A 15,256-nucleotide genomic window follows, 5' to 3' on the forward strand; every position below is an offset into this window, starting at 1 on the left:
GGTCAGCAGGCAGGGGTAGAGAACACTTAGTGAGGTTTTAGGTATGAGGCGTGAGATGTGGTAAGACATTTAAGTGAACATGTTCCCCAAACTGGAAAAATATGGAACTTGAAGATTTGTTGCAAATGTGTATGAGTTCTGTTGTGTTCTGTCCCCATGAGAGGCCCTGAAGACGCAGAGAGTCCAATCATCAACAATCAACCACTGTCTAGGGCCTAGTGTGGCCAGGGTCTGTACTGGGGACTTTACATGTATTAGTTCATGTACTCCTCAGAATATTCTTCTGATATGATAGCTTTATGATGTCCTTATGATATATTATGATACGATAGCTTACAAACATGTTACCAGCAGGAAGGTAGAGGCTCAGAAAAATTAAGTAATTTGCCTAAGATCAAATAACTAGAAAGTAGTAGAAGCAGAATTCAAACCATGAGCCCAGATATTATTAACTGCTATGATACGACCTCCTCATAATTTCTGATCCTTGTTCTCAGGGAGTTCACAATGTAAAAGTTCCCCCTAATAAAGTTTAGTATGATATTTTAGTCATATGAACAAAATACTATGGGAGCACAGGAAATAGTGTATTTCACTCTTTCTAAGTGAATCAGAGAAAGTTCCATAGAAAAGGGCCTAGGGATGATTGTGTAACTCCAAAATTCATATGTTCAAGCTCTAACCCCTAGTACCCCAGAATGTGACCTTATTTGGAGATAGGATCTTTACAGAGGTAGTCAAGTTAAAATGAAGTTATCAGAGTAGGCTCTTATCTAATATAACTGGCGTCCTTATAAGAAAAGGTAGTTTGGACACAGACATACCCAGAAGGAATACTGTGTGAAACTACAAGGACAAGATAGCCATCTGTTAGCCGAGAAAGGCCTAGAACAGCTCCTTCACTCAAAACCCTCAGAAGGAACCAACCCTGCAATACTGATCTTGGACTTCTGTCCTCCAGAACTGAGACAAATTTCTGTTGTTTAAGCCCCCCAGTTTATGGTACTGTTTCACAGCAGCCTAGCAAACTAATACAGGTGCCATTTGAACTCAGCCTTAATGTACCAAATTCTCAAGATGAAGAAGTGTGTTAGAATGGGGGTAAGAGAGGAAGGGAAGGCATTCTAGACACAGAAGCCTGAAATGCCAGAGCGACATCTGAATGGATCCTGGCTGCAAGCCATGGACGCGTGAGAGTAGAGCTCAGAGTTGAAGCAGGACAGAGATGGGGGTCACAGGTTCTTACACAAGGGGATGATGATTAGGGCCTGGAGTTGGATGACAGACTCCCTAAGGAGGGCATGGAGAAGGTGAGAAGAGAATTGGGTTTAGAACACCAGGAAACAGGTGTTGAAAATAGAGTAAAGAGGAGAAGCCAGAATGTAGCGGCAGCAGCGGTGGCGGGACGGGGGCAGCAGTGCTTGGCTGCTCAGCCAGTGCCCTGTCATGGGGTGGGTGCAGCTCTTTGTGGTCCGCCAGAGCCACTACCGTGTCATCAACAGCCCGGGGGAACGTCTAGCAGGGGCTGTGCACATGCAACTGGTGCCACTGCCCTTCCAAGCCAACCGGGTGACCCGCACGGGGTCCTGCAGTGTCTCCAGCAAGGTCAGTGACATGGCATGGGTGGTAGAGGAGGGCTATTTCAACAACAAAAAAGAGGAGAAGCCAGTGAAGACTGAGAGAGTAGTCAAGAGGCAGAAGCATGGAGATCCTAGATCCAGGAGAACAAAAATGTTCCTCAAGGAGGAGACGGGCCAACCATGAGGAGCTCTGAGAAAAAATGGTGAACCTCCTATTGAGGGCAATATTGGTGACCTCAGCAGGGCTCTGAAGACAGAAACCAGCTTGTAGGAAATAAGAGTTGAGGAAGTGCCCAAGCATATCTCCTCCCACCTTAACTACTATCTTTAACTGTCAGAGCTTAGGGCAGACTCAAAACCTTTGTGACTCATTCACTTCACACCGGACTTGGCTTACTTTTGTTTTGACTTTTGCTTTTGTGCTCATTCAGGTGGTTTGGTTTTCTTACCACTTACTTTCCTTTTAGGGGAAAATAATAGCAAATGTTCTTGGCTTTTTTTTTTTTTTCCCTTTTAGTCTTATAAGGACTTGGCGTGTGAGATGGGTTTTGAAGAGTTCCATTTGTATCTGAGGCCTGTTCACTTTGAATTTGCATCACATGAAGACAAGGTGGTCCATCCACCTCCTGTCTTTATGAGCTCTCTGCTGGAGGACAGTGACCACGTAGATAGGTGAGCCTTGAGAGGGTCAAAGTAAAAATAATGTAACAGTGGAATGAGTGGCCAGTAAAAACTAATTTCTATCACCGCTGGCCATGCAAATGCAATTGCATTCTAAATTCTCTCCCTTATAATCTATCTGCCATGATGTCAATGTTTTTCTTTTCCTTTCTTTCTTTTTTTTTTTTGTTTGAATGTTATTTTATTTATTTTTTATACAGCAGGTTTTTATTAGTTCTCTGTTTTATACATATTAATTTATATATGTCAATCCCAATCTCCCAATTCATCCCACCACCACCACCACCCCTGCCACTTTTCCCCCTTGGTGTCCATACATTTGTTTTCTACATCTGTGTCTGTATTTCTGCCCTGCAAACCGGTTCATCTGTACCATTTTTCTAGGTTCCACATATATGCATTAATATACGATATTTGTTTTTCTCTGTCTGACTTACTTCACTCTGTATGATAGTCTCTAGATCCATCCATGTCTCTACAAATGACCCAATTTCGTTCCTTTTTATGGCTGAGTAATATTCCTTTGTATATATGTACCACATCTTTATCCATTCATCTGTCGATGGGCATTTAGATTGCTCCCATGACCTGGCTATTGTAAATAGTGCTGCAATGAATATTGGGGCGCATGTGTCTTTTTGAATTATGGTTTTCTCAGGGTATATGCCCAGTAGTGGGATTGCTGGGTCATATGGTAGTTCTGTTTTTAGTTTTTTAAGGAACCTCCCCACTGTTCTCCATAGTGGCTGTATCAATTTACATTCCCACCAACAGTGCAAGAGAGTTCCCTTTTCTCTACACCCTCTTCAGCATTTGTTGTCTGTAGATTTTCTGATGATGCCCATTCTGACTGGTGTGAGGTGATATCTCATTGCAGTTTTGATTTGCATTTCTCTGTCACTCAGATGGACTGCTTTGCTTCTATATGTGTATGTGGAGGTGTGTATTCGTGTGTGTATGTTGTTTTTTTTTTTTTTTTTGCAGTATGTGGGCCTCTTACTGTTGTGGCCTCTCCTGTTGCGGAGCACAGGCTCCGGATGCTCAGGCTCAGCGACAATGGCTCACGGGCCCAGCCGCTTCGCGGCATGTGGGATCTTCCCAGACCGGGGCACGAACCCGTGTCCCCTGCATTGGCAGGCGGACTCTGAACCACTGCGCCAGTGGGGAATCCCTGTGTGTGTATGTTTTAAACACTAATCTAATCTTGGCAGTTTTACAAAAGCCTGCCTTTGAGCATATGTTTGCTAGTTAATCAGAGCCTACTCATCCTTTTCTGGTAACTGGGGAAACCTGATGCTGTCCAGATAAAGAGCAATTAGGCCTGGAGCCTGCCTTCATGGGATGAAACACTGCTTATGGACAGACCAAATTCAGGCTTGTGGCTGAGGAGCAAGGATCTCAACATATCCAGTAGTTTGATCCATACATTTACATGTTGAGTAAGTGGTGATCCCCACCCTCAACTTCACCTTTCTGTTATGAGAGAAATTCCTAATTACTTTCACATTTCTTCCTTTAGCTCTTGTTCCATCCGGGAGTGGAAAATATGCAAGTGACCCTTGCATGCCAAGCTACTCAGAAAAATGCTTTAATGGTGGCTGTCCAGCAGGCGTCCTTCTATCACACTCCCTGAGGGGCCCGTCATGCCGATGTCAAGGTCAGCCTGTAAGAGAAGCCTGAGGCGTGCTACCACTACCGCCAGCTACTGTCAGGCTGCCCCATTCTTTCCTCCCTCCCCCTTTCTCCCCCTCCTCCTTCCTCCACTCCTCCCTCCTTTCCTTCTTCCCATCCTCCCCTTTTCCCTCTTTGTCTTTCTCCCTTTTTTGACCATTTTTTCCCTATCTTTTTACCTTCTTTCCTTCCTCTTCCCCTCCCTTCCTTCTTTCCTAATACAAACTGACATATGATCAAATTCTTACTGGGTCTCTTAATTTTCAGTGGTTTGCTGATAATTTTTCCATTGTATGTGACTCTATAATACTGACAAGCTAGAATCAACCAGCAGAAAATATCCTGTTCCTCCACCCCTACCCTTTGTGGATAAATGATTCCATTGTTTTCTGTTTTATCCTTGCTGTATTTCTTTTTGCAAAAGTAACCAGATACATTTGCCCTTCTTTTTTTCACAAAAGTTAACACAAAATATATTCTCTTTATTTTCCGAATTTTTTAGTTGTTATTGATATAATTCACATAACATAAAATTCACCCCTTTAACGTATAATTCACAAGACCAAGCAATCATCACCACTATCTAATTCCAGAACATTTTCCTCATTCTCAAAAGTTTTTTTTTTGCAGTATGTGGGCCTCTTACTGTTGTGGCCTCTCCTGTTGCGGAGCACAGGCTCCGGATGCTCAGGCTCAGCGACAATGGCTCACGGGCCCAGCCGCTTCGCGGCATGTGGGATCTTCCCAGACCGGGGCACGAACCCGTGTCCCCTGCATTGGCAGGCGGACTCTGAACCACTGCGCCAGTGGGGAATCCCTGTGTGTGTATGTTTTAAACACTAATCTAATCTTGGCAGTTTTACAAAAGCCTGCCTTTGAGCATATGTTTGCTAGTTAATCAGAGCCTACTCATCCTTTTCTGGTAACTGGGGAAACCTGATGCTGTCCAGATAAAGAGCAATTAGGCCTGGAGCCTGCCTTCATGGGATGAAACACTGCTTATGGACAGACCAAATTCAGGCTTGTGGCTGAGGAGCAAGGATCTCAACATATCCAGTAGTTTGATCCATACATTTACATGTTGAGTAAGTGGTGATCCCCACCCTCAACTTCACCTTTCTGTTATGAGAGAAATTCCTAATTACTTTCACATTTCTTCCTTTAGCTCTTGTTCCATCCGGGAGTGGAAAATATGCAAGTGACCCTTGCATGCCAAGCTACTCAGAAAAATGCTTTAATGGTGGCTGTCCAGCAGGCGTCCTTCTATCACACTCCCTGAGGGGCCCGTCATGCCGATGTCAAGGTCAGCCTGTAAGAGAAGCCTGAGGCGTGCTACCACTACCGCCAGCTACTGTCAGGCTGCCCCATTCTTTCCTCCCTCCCCCTTTCTCCCCCTCCTCCTTCCTCCACTCCTCCCTCCTTTCCTTCTTCCCATCCTCCCCTTTTCCCTCTTTGTCTTTCTCCCTTTTTTGACCATTTTTTCCCTATCTTTTTACCTTCTTTCCTTCCTCTTCCCCTCCCTTCCTTCTTTCCTAATACAAACTGACATATGATCAAATTCTTACTGGGTCTCTTAATTTTCAGTGGTTTGCTGATAATTTTTCCATTGTATGTGACTCTATAATACTGACAAGCTAGAATCAACCAGCAGAAAATATCCTGTTCCTCCACCCCTACCCTTTGTGGATAAATGATTCCATTGTTTTCTGTTTTATCCTTGCTGTATTTCTTTTTGCAAAAGTAACCAGATACATTTGCCCTTCTTTTTTTCACAAAAGTTAACACAAAATATATTCTCTTTATTTTCCGAATTTTTTAGTTGTTATTGATATAATTCACATAACATAAAATTCACCCCTTTAACGTATAATTCACAAGACCAAGCAATCATCACCACTATCTAATTCCAGAACATTTTCCTCATTCTCAAAAGAAACCCTGTACCCATTAGCAGTCAATCCCCATTCCCCACTTTCTTCAGCTCCTAGCAACAAGTAATCCACTTTCGGTCTCTATGGATTTGCCTATTCTGGACATTTCATATAAATGGAATCATACAATATATGGCCTTTTATGTCTGAATTTTTTCACTTAGCATAGTGTCTTCAAGCTTCATCCATGTCGTAGCATGTACCAGTGCTTCGTTTTTGTTTTGTTTTGTTTTTTACTGATGAATAGTATTTTATTATATGTATATACCACGTTTTATTTATCCATTTATTAGTTGACAGAGGTTGGGTTGTTTTTACTTTTTAACTATTATGAATAATGCTGCCATGAACATTTATGTACAAGTTTTTGTAAGGACATATGTATGTTTTGAGTTTTCCTAACACTTTTTATTATCTCTCTTTTTTATTTTAGCCATCCTAGTGAGGGTAAAATGATATCTCACTGTGGCTGTGATTTGTATTTTTCTAATTACTTATGACATTGAGCATCTTTTCATGTGCTTATTGGCTATTTGTATATCTTTGTTAAAGAAATGTCAATTCAAATCCTTTGCCCTTTTATAAAATTGGATTTTTTTAATTATTGAATTATAAGAGTTCTTTATGTATTCTGAATACAAGTTCTTTATCAAGTATATGATTTGCAAATATTTTCTTCCATTCTGAGGATCATCTTCTTACTTCCTTGATGGTGTTCTTTGAAACAAAAGTTTTTCTTTTTGATGAGTCCAATTTACCTATTCTTCTTATATTTTCTCCATTCTATTTCCAAGATTTTGAATCATCTTTACTATCATTACTCTGAATTCTTTTTCAGGTAGACTGCCTATTTCCTGTTCATTTGTGTGGTCTGGTGTGTTTTTACCTTGCTCCTTCATCTGCTGCATATTTCTCTGTCTTCTCATTTTGTTTAACTTAACGTGTGTTTGGGGTTTCCTTTTCACAGGCTGCAAGTTCGTAGTTCCCATTGTTTTTGGTGTTTGCCCCCAGTGGGTGAGGTTGGTTCAGTGGATTGTGTAGGCTTCCTGGTGGAGGGGACTGGTGCCTGTGTTCTGGTGAGTAGGGGTGGATCTTGCCTTTCTGGTGGGCAGGGCCACGTCCAGCAGTGTGTTTTGGGGGTGTATGTGAACTTAGTATGATTTTAGGCAGCCTCTCTGCTAATGGGTGGGGTTGTGTTCCTGTCTTGCTAGTTGTTTGGCATGGGGTGTCCAGCACTGGAGCTTGCTGGCTGTTGGGTGGAGCTGGGTCTTAGCACTGAGATGGAGATCTCTGGGAGAGCTCTTGCCAATTGATATTACGTGGTGCCGGGAGGGCTCTGGTGGTCCAGTGTCCTGAACTTGGCTCTTCCACCTCAGAGGCTCAGGCCTGACACCAGGCCTGGTGTCAGGCCTGATCCTGTCAGCTGCACAGCCAGGTACGTGGGGATTTTCTTGCCTTTTGGGAAGTCTGAGGTCTTCTGCCAGTGTTCAGTAGGTGTTCTGTAGGAGTTGTTCCACATGTAGTTGTATTTTTGATGTATATGTGGGGAGGAAGGTGATCTCTATGTCTTACTCGTCAGCCATCTTGAAGGAGCCCCTGCAATAGGAGACTCCACTGAAGACACCAACCTTTGCAAGAGCTAGAGGTGCAGAGGCATTTTCTTCAGAGGGTTTATAGTTTGCTGGAATGGCAGAAAGGGAGAAAAGGAGAAGATCCTCTAGGGCAAGGGAGGAGAAGTAAGACCCACAACTGCAACTGCCATCGCTTTCGGGACTCGGCCCAATTTACCAATTCTTCTTTTGTCACTTACTCTTTTGGTGTTACATCTAAGAAACCATTGCTTAATCCAAAGTCAGGAAGATTTACTCCTATGTTTTCTTCTAAAAGTTTTGTAGTTTTAGCTCTTACATTCAGGTCAATGATTCATTTATGGTTAATTTTTATATGTAGTGTGAGATAGGGGGTCCAACTTCATTCTTTTTTTTTTTTTTTTTTTTCCGGTACGCGGGCCTCATCACTGTTGTGGTCTCTCCCGTTGCGGAGCACAGGCTCCGGACACGCAGGCTCAGCGGCCATGGCTCACGGGCCCAGCCGCTCCGCGGCATGTGGGATCTTCCCGGACCGGGGCACGAACCCGTGTCCCCTGCATCGGCAGGCGGACTCTTAACCACTGCGGCACCAGGGAAGCCCCAACTTCATTCTTTTGAGTGTACTTATCCAGCTGTCGCAGTATCATTTGTTGAAAAGACTCATTTTTCCCCATCGAATTGTCCTGGCACCCTTGACAAAAATCAGTTGACCATAAATGTAAGAGTGTATTTCTGGACCCTTAATTCTTTTTTTTTTTTTTTAAAGAATTTTTACTCCAAAGATAAAAAAGTAATAAAGAGGCAGAGAATCACATAGTTATGCACTAATTAGATTAGGCATATTGATAATATTCCTTTGAAGTTTTAGATGGCAAATTTTTCCCTTTTACTTTCTTTTTTTAAATTACATTATTATTTTATTAGTATTAAATATAACAAAAATTAAAACATAAAGTTATCACATACAGTGCTAGATTGACATTTAAATACAACACATAAAAAAAAATCACAAAATAAGAAATGAAAAAACAAAAGCCAGGTAAGATTTATTTACACAACAGTGTAAAGCAACTATACTCCAATTAAAAAAAACAAAGATTTATTTAACATGGTAGGTGTGCTTCCTGTTCATAAGTTCATTGCAGTCTGGAACACAGGAGAATAATGCTACTTGCATATCTGCTTCACCATTTAATCCATTCCTTTCCTTTGTTTTTTCTGGGTTAAGACTGAAAACCCTAGCTCACACGAACTAGTTGTTGTGAATGGTAATAAGAGCAGGATACTCTTTCGACTTATCAAAGGAAAGTCTTCCTTTATCTTAATCCAAAATGCGATAAACTTAATCTTTCATAATCATTCTTCAATGTATATGAAGAACTGAGCTATAATAATTCATTTTCTTCTTCAGGCACCAAGTTGAACTCAATTATTGATTCTGGGTTTCGAAAAGCGAATGGATCTTTTACCCAACAATTTTGTCTTAATGTTTCAAATTTCTCTTCTGGGAATAAATGGTTAAAAGTTTGACATAGAGAAGTGAGATGCAACAATATCTCTAGTTTTATTTCATCCAAAATGTTTTCATTAATAACATTCTCTTTGATGTGCTTCAAAATCCTTGGAAACATGTAGTAGCTAGGATGCTTGCTTTTTTTTTTAAACATCTTTATTGGAGTATAATTGCTTTACAATGCTGTGTTAGTTTCTGCTTTATAACAAAGTGGATCCACTATACGTATATATATATATATCCCCATATCTCCTCCCTCTCGCGTCTCCCTCTCACCCTCCCTATCCCAACCCTCTAGGTGGTCACAAAGCACCGAGCTGCTCTCCCTGTGCTGTATGGCTGCTTCCCACTACTGTCTATTTTAAATTTGGTAGTATATGTAAGTCCATACCACTCTCTCACTTCGTCCCAGCTTACCCTTCCCCCTCCCTGTGTCCTCAAGTCAATTCTCTATATTTGTTTTTCTCTTTCTGACTTACTTCACTCTGTATGAGAGACTCTAGATCCATCCACCTCACTACAAATAACTCAATTTCGTTTCTTTTTATGGCTGAGTAATATTCCATTGTATATACATGTCACATCTTCTTTATCCGTTCATCTGTCGATGGACACTTAGGTTGCTTCCATGTCCTGGCTATTGTAAATAGAGCTGCAATGAACATTGTGGTACATGACCCTTTTTGAATTATGGTTTTCTCAGGGTATATGCCCAGTAGTGGGATTGCTGGGTCATATGATAGTTCTAATTTTAGTTTTTTAAGGAACCTCCATACTGTTCTCCATAGTGGCTGTATCAATTTACATTCCCGCCAACAGTGCAAGAGGGTTCCCTTTTCTCCACACCCTCTCCAGCATTTATTGTTTCTAGATTTTTTGATGATGGCCATTCTGACTGGTGTGAGGTGATACCTCATTGTAGTTTTGATTTGCATTTCTCTAATGATTAGTGATGTTGCACATCCTTTCATGTGTGTGTTGGCAATCTGTATATCTTCTTTGGAGAATGTCTATTTAGGTCTTCTGCCCATTTTTTGACTGGATTGTTTGTTTTTTTGATATTGAGTTGCATGAGGTACTTGTAAATTTTGGAGATTAATCCTTTGTCAGCTGCTTCATTTGAAAATATTTTCTCCCATTCTGATGGTTGTCTTTTCGTCTTGTTTATGGTTTCCTTTGCTGTGCAAAAGCTTTGAAGTTTCATTAGGTCCCATTTGTTTATTTTTGTTTTTATTTCCATTTCTCTAGGAGGTGGGTCAAAAAGGATCTTGCTGCGATTTATGTCATAGAGTGTTCTGCCTATGTTTTCTTCTAAGAGTTTTACAGTGTCTGGCCTTACATTTAGGTCTTTAATCCACTTTGAGTTTATTTTTGTGTATGGTGTTAGGGAGTGTTCTAATTTCTTTCTTTTACATGTAGCTGTCCAGTTTTCCCAGCACCACTTATTGAAGAGGCTGTCTTTTCTCCATTGTATATTCTTGCCTCCTTTATCAAAAATAAGGTGACCATACGTGTGTGGGTTTATCTCTGGGCTTTCTATCCTGTTCCATTGATCTATCTTTCTGTTTTTGTGCCAGTCCCATACTGTCTTGATTACTGTAGCTTTGTAGTATAGTTTGAAGTCAAGGAGCCTGATTCCTCAGCTCTCTTTTTCTTTCTCAAGATTGCTTTGACTACTTGGGGTCTTTTGTGTTTCCATACAAATTGTGAAATTTTTTGTTCTAGTTCTGTGAAAAATGCCATTGGTAGTTTGATGGGGATTGCACTGAATCTGTAGATTGCTTTGGGTAGTAGAGTCATTTTCACAATGTTGATTCTTCCACTCCAGGAACACAGTATATCTCTCCATCTGTTTGTATCATCTTTAATTTCTCTCATCATTGTCTTATAGTTTTCTGCATACAGGTGTTTTGTCTCCTTAGGTAGGTTTATTCCTAGGTATTTTATTCTTTTTGTTGCAATGCTAAATGGGAGTGTTTCCTTAATTTCAGATTTTTCGTTATTAGTGTATAGGAATGCAAGAGATTTCTGTGCATTAATTTTGTATCCTGCTACTTTACCAAATTCATTGATTAGCTCTAGTAGTTTTCTGGTAGCATCTTTAGGATTCTCTATATATAGTATCATGTCATCCGCAAACAGTGACAGCTTCTTTTCCAATTTGGATTCCTTTTGTTTCTTTTTCTTCTCTGATTGCTGTGGCTAGGTCTTCCAAAACTGTGTTGAATAATAGTGGTGAGAGTGGGCAACCTTGTCTTGTTCCTGATCTTAGTGGAAATGGTTTCAGTTTTTCACCATTGAGCATGTGGGTTTGTCATATTATGTTGAGGTAAGTTCACTCAAAAGTTCATTGCTGACTCTGAGAGAGCAGTTCTAAGGGGGTTAGAGTGAAAGCCAGACTGCCAGAGTTACGGAGTGACAGAACGATAGCAATGTAGAAGTAGGGTATATTTACAGCTCCTGCATTAGTCTGCTGGGGTAGCCATACCAAAATACCATATACTGGGTGGCTTAAACAACAGAAATTTATGTTTTCATAGTTCTGGAGGCTAGAAGTCCAAGATCAAGGAGCCAACATGATCAGCTTCTAGTGAGAGCTCTCTTCCTTGCAGATGTCTGCATTTTCACTGTCCTCACAAGGCAGAGAGAGAGAAAGTTCTGGTGTCTCTTCCTCCTCTTATAAGGACACCAGCCCTATCAGATTTGAGCCCCACCCTTATGACCTCATCTAACCCTAATTACCTCCCAAAGGCCCCATTTCCAAATACCATCACTGGGGGTTAGGGCTTCATTGTAAGAATTTAGGGGGAGACACAAGCATTTAGTCCATTATAACTCTTTAAGAAGTTGGGTCAGAACTGAAGAGGAAGCTTGAGGGGTCGGAGAATTAAGAATAAAATAGATGTGATCATATTTATAGGAAGGGACTGGAAAAACTGAAGTGAGGATAGAAACAAAAGATGGTCATGGTTGAGATTTTGAGTGCAACTTGAGGGAGTCAAGGATTTAAGGGTTCCACTTAGCAGCTTCTATGGTCCAGGCAAGGCAGTGAGCTAAGTGATGGATATACCTGAGCTCGTGGATCCCCTCAGCAGCCCTAGGATATGGAGGACATCATCCCCTTTTTCTAGGTGAGGAAACTGGTTTTGAAAGGTTAGGGAACAGAGCCAAGATCACCAGCTGAGTATCAGCACTAGGATCTGATTACAGAGCTTATTTTCTTCCCTCTTAACTCACTCATAGCCTTTCGAAGACCTCTTGAGTCTTCTGAACTGGTATATTCTACTATTTCCAGGAGACTAGGATAGCCCAAGAGTCTTCAGAAAAAAATCAAGATGGAGACTTTAGGCTTTTAACCCAAGATTTTTTTCTTTTGTCTCATTTTCCTTAAGTGTCCTTCAGTAATTCAGCTATGGAGAACTTATTTCTTTCTTTGAAGAAGAATAGTCTTTCCTTTGAAGGCTTAATATTTTTCTTTTAGTTAGTATTTTAGACAAATGTAAAAGAATTCCATCCATCATGCCCTGTAGTTCCATAACCAATAGGAATATTGGAATATACAGATTTCCCTTTTTTTCTTCCCCCTCTTCCTTCCCCACCCTCCCTCCACCTCTCCCTCCCTCATTATTACATTGTGCAGGGCATCATATACAGCCCACTTCCATATGCTTAGGCTATACAAAGGTGGGCAGGCCTTCCCTGGTGGCGCAGTGGTTGAGAGTCCGCCTGCCGATGCAGGCGACACAGGTTCGTGCCCCAGTCCGGGAAGATCCCACATGCCGCGGAGCGGCTGGGCCCGTGAGCCATGGCTGCTGAGCCTGCGCGTCCTGAGCCTGTGCTCCGCAACGGGAAAGGCCACAACAGTGAGAGGCCCACGTACCACAAAAAAAAAAAAAAAAAAGGGCACCCTGAGATGATTTTTCAGATCTTGCAGCCATGAAGTTCATCAGCTGTATTTCTTGAGAGACCAGTATGCAAAGCACTCCAGCTAGCCACCTTGTAGAATGGAGAGTTTTTTCTCAGAGCACCTCAGACAACTCTATTCTGGAAATAGTCACACTTAGTACCTCACCCCTTCATTGTGCAAAATGTTATCTCTCTTCCATTCACTCCCTTACTCTCTCCTCCCCTTCTCTTCTCTCCCTTCCACTCCCTCCCACCCCCAGTGTATCCAGCCATTTACATGTATTTGGGGTCAGTTATGGCTGTGAGATAATTTTACAGTCAGTACCACAGGATTTACAAATCTAACAAATTTAATTCACTTTGGTTTGAAATATTTTAGGAAATAACTTTCTCAGGTCTGAGAAATCATAGTGGAATGGGTCCAACCAGAAGAAGAAATTCCAGAATTGTGAATGGCATAGAAAGCATGCTGTTAGCTGCAACTCCGAAAGTCCCAGACACACTTATTCATCCTTCAGAAAGATTCCAGGCTACCAAAAGGTACTGCATGGGGGTGGCGGTGAAGGGTTGTTTATAATAACAAAAGTATCCTCTTTCAAGCCAGTTAATAAGAGTATTATGGGATTGAAGGATGCCTAAACTCCCAGAGTCACCAGCATGTGTTAAATTTTTAAGACCTTGTCTGAAAACGTTATAAAACACCGAGAAGGCTCAGCTCCTTCTAATATGCTCCAGTCTATGAAGGAGAGTCAACGATTCCTAATTTCAGACTCTTTTCTCTTCTCCCTCCTTTCTCTTTCTCTTCCCTTCTTCCCCTCCTTCTTCCCTCTCTCTATATTTTTCAAACTCCAGCAAGGGTAGAACATAAGGAAGAATATGAGCATGTCCAAATTTTCCACATCTGTCTTAAGCAGAAAAGCACAGAACTACCCTCACTATTCTAACAAGGGTTTTTCCATTGCTTAGAATAATAGAATGGTACATTGTCAGAGAGGCACGGCCTCTACAGACATATGTCTATAAACCAGGGTTTCCCTATTATATCTTGATCTCGCATTCTGTAATAATTTGTATTACAGAATACGACATTTGTATTGTTATAATTATGAATACTCTGAATATTTTATTGAGGCATACCAATGAGACTCTAGTCTAATTCTGGCAAATTTAGAATGAAAAAAAATAACAGGCAAAGCCACTCTACTCCTCAAGATGCCCTTAATCTGACACGTGGCCAGAGTTTGAGTGCTCTAAATTCACATTCCCAATGTGTGGATGGGAGATTTAAGACCAATGTGTCTAGTCAAGCGGACCCTTAGGAGGCCACTTCAGTCCAGGTACCCCTACAGTTCAGACCAGAAGGGCACAAAGGGACCTTGGGAGTACAAACACTGGGCCAGGCTATGAAGCTTGGGAGTGAGGAGGGACTGACGATGCATGCTTCAGGCACATAGGGGTCCCCAACAAGGATGGTGACATATCAGCATCCCCACTGAATATAAGAGAAACACTTGGAGCAGGTAAGAACCACAGAAACAGAGCCACGTGATCTCCTGTTGCAGTGCCCAGTATGCAGCCCCAGGTGTTCCTGTCCACCAGTCTTATTGTTATATGTCCATTTACCTCCTGCCTTGGGCTCACATGTCTCTGTTCACTTGTCAGGGCTCCGGAAGCTTTTGTGTCTATTCAACTAGAAAAGGTGGGGCTGCGGGACATTATGCTGAACGCCTTCCTCCTCGGGAAACAAGCCATGGCTGACAGAATGAAGAACCTCGTGAGTGTAGTAAGAAGGGCTCCCTAAAGATCTCATCATCTTTTACATTTGAACAAATAAAAATTCTTAACTTGGAACCTGTTGCTTTCAGCCTACTTGGTTAGAACTATTGAAAATATAAAGAAATGAAAAGGAGAGTTCAATAAGAAATAGAAAGGAAGGAATTCAAGCTAATTGCTGTCTAGTTTTTTAAATATGTGCATTTTTCCAAGGGCACATTTTGTTTTGTCACTTTCTAAGCAGAACTAGTTTCAGCACCTACTCTGGAACATTGACAACTCCTGAGTGACCCACAGGTGCTTAGGGGGTTTAGACAAGGTACACAAGGGCTCTTGCCATCAAATTCACCTGTTATCTTGGTTTTTCAGACACTACCACCATGTTTCTTTTAAACAGTTTTATACTAACCTAATCTTTTGAGAAGTATTATGAAATTCAAACCTTTGTCAATTAAAAGTATTGCTTAATTTTATGGATATTATTTCATTATTCATTAATTTTTTGATGAAGAAGTCCTTAGGCTAATATATAGTTATTTGGGAATGAAATGACAAGGTTCACAATCTCTAGGCTTTGTCCATACCTGTGACTGAAAAGGAAGGACTTCAGTT

General features: G+C 41.3%; 1 protein-coding gene across 1 annotated transcript in view; it reads left to right on the top strand.

Annotated features, from left to right (window-relative positions):
* The window catches only part of LOC103089571 (transmembrane protein FLJ37396-like), a 58,173-nt gene that overhangs the window by 39,425 nt on the left and 3,492 nt on the right, over nt 1-15,256 (top strand). The window contains 5 exon segments of the mRNA XM_082931281.1: nt 2,098-2,244; nt 3,781-3,935; nt 5,249-5,300; nt 13,251-13,411; nt 14,534-14,645. Coding sequence (XP_082787407.1) covers nt 2,098-2,244; nt 3,781-3,935; nt 5,249-5,300; nt 13,251-13,411; nt 14,534-14,645 — 627 coding nt within the window.

This window comes from Lipotes vexillifer, unplaced genomic scaffold (genome assembly GCF_000442215.2).
Source record: "Lipotes vexillifer unplaced genomic scaffold, Lipotes_vexillifer_v1.1 scaffold515, whole genome shotgun sequence".
NCBI classification, from domain to species: Eukaryota; Metazoa; Chordata; class Mammalia; order Artiodactyla; family Lipotidae; genus Lipotes; species Lipotes vexillifer.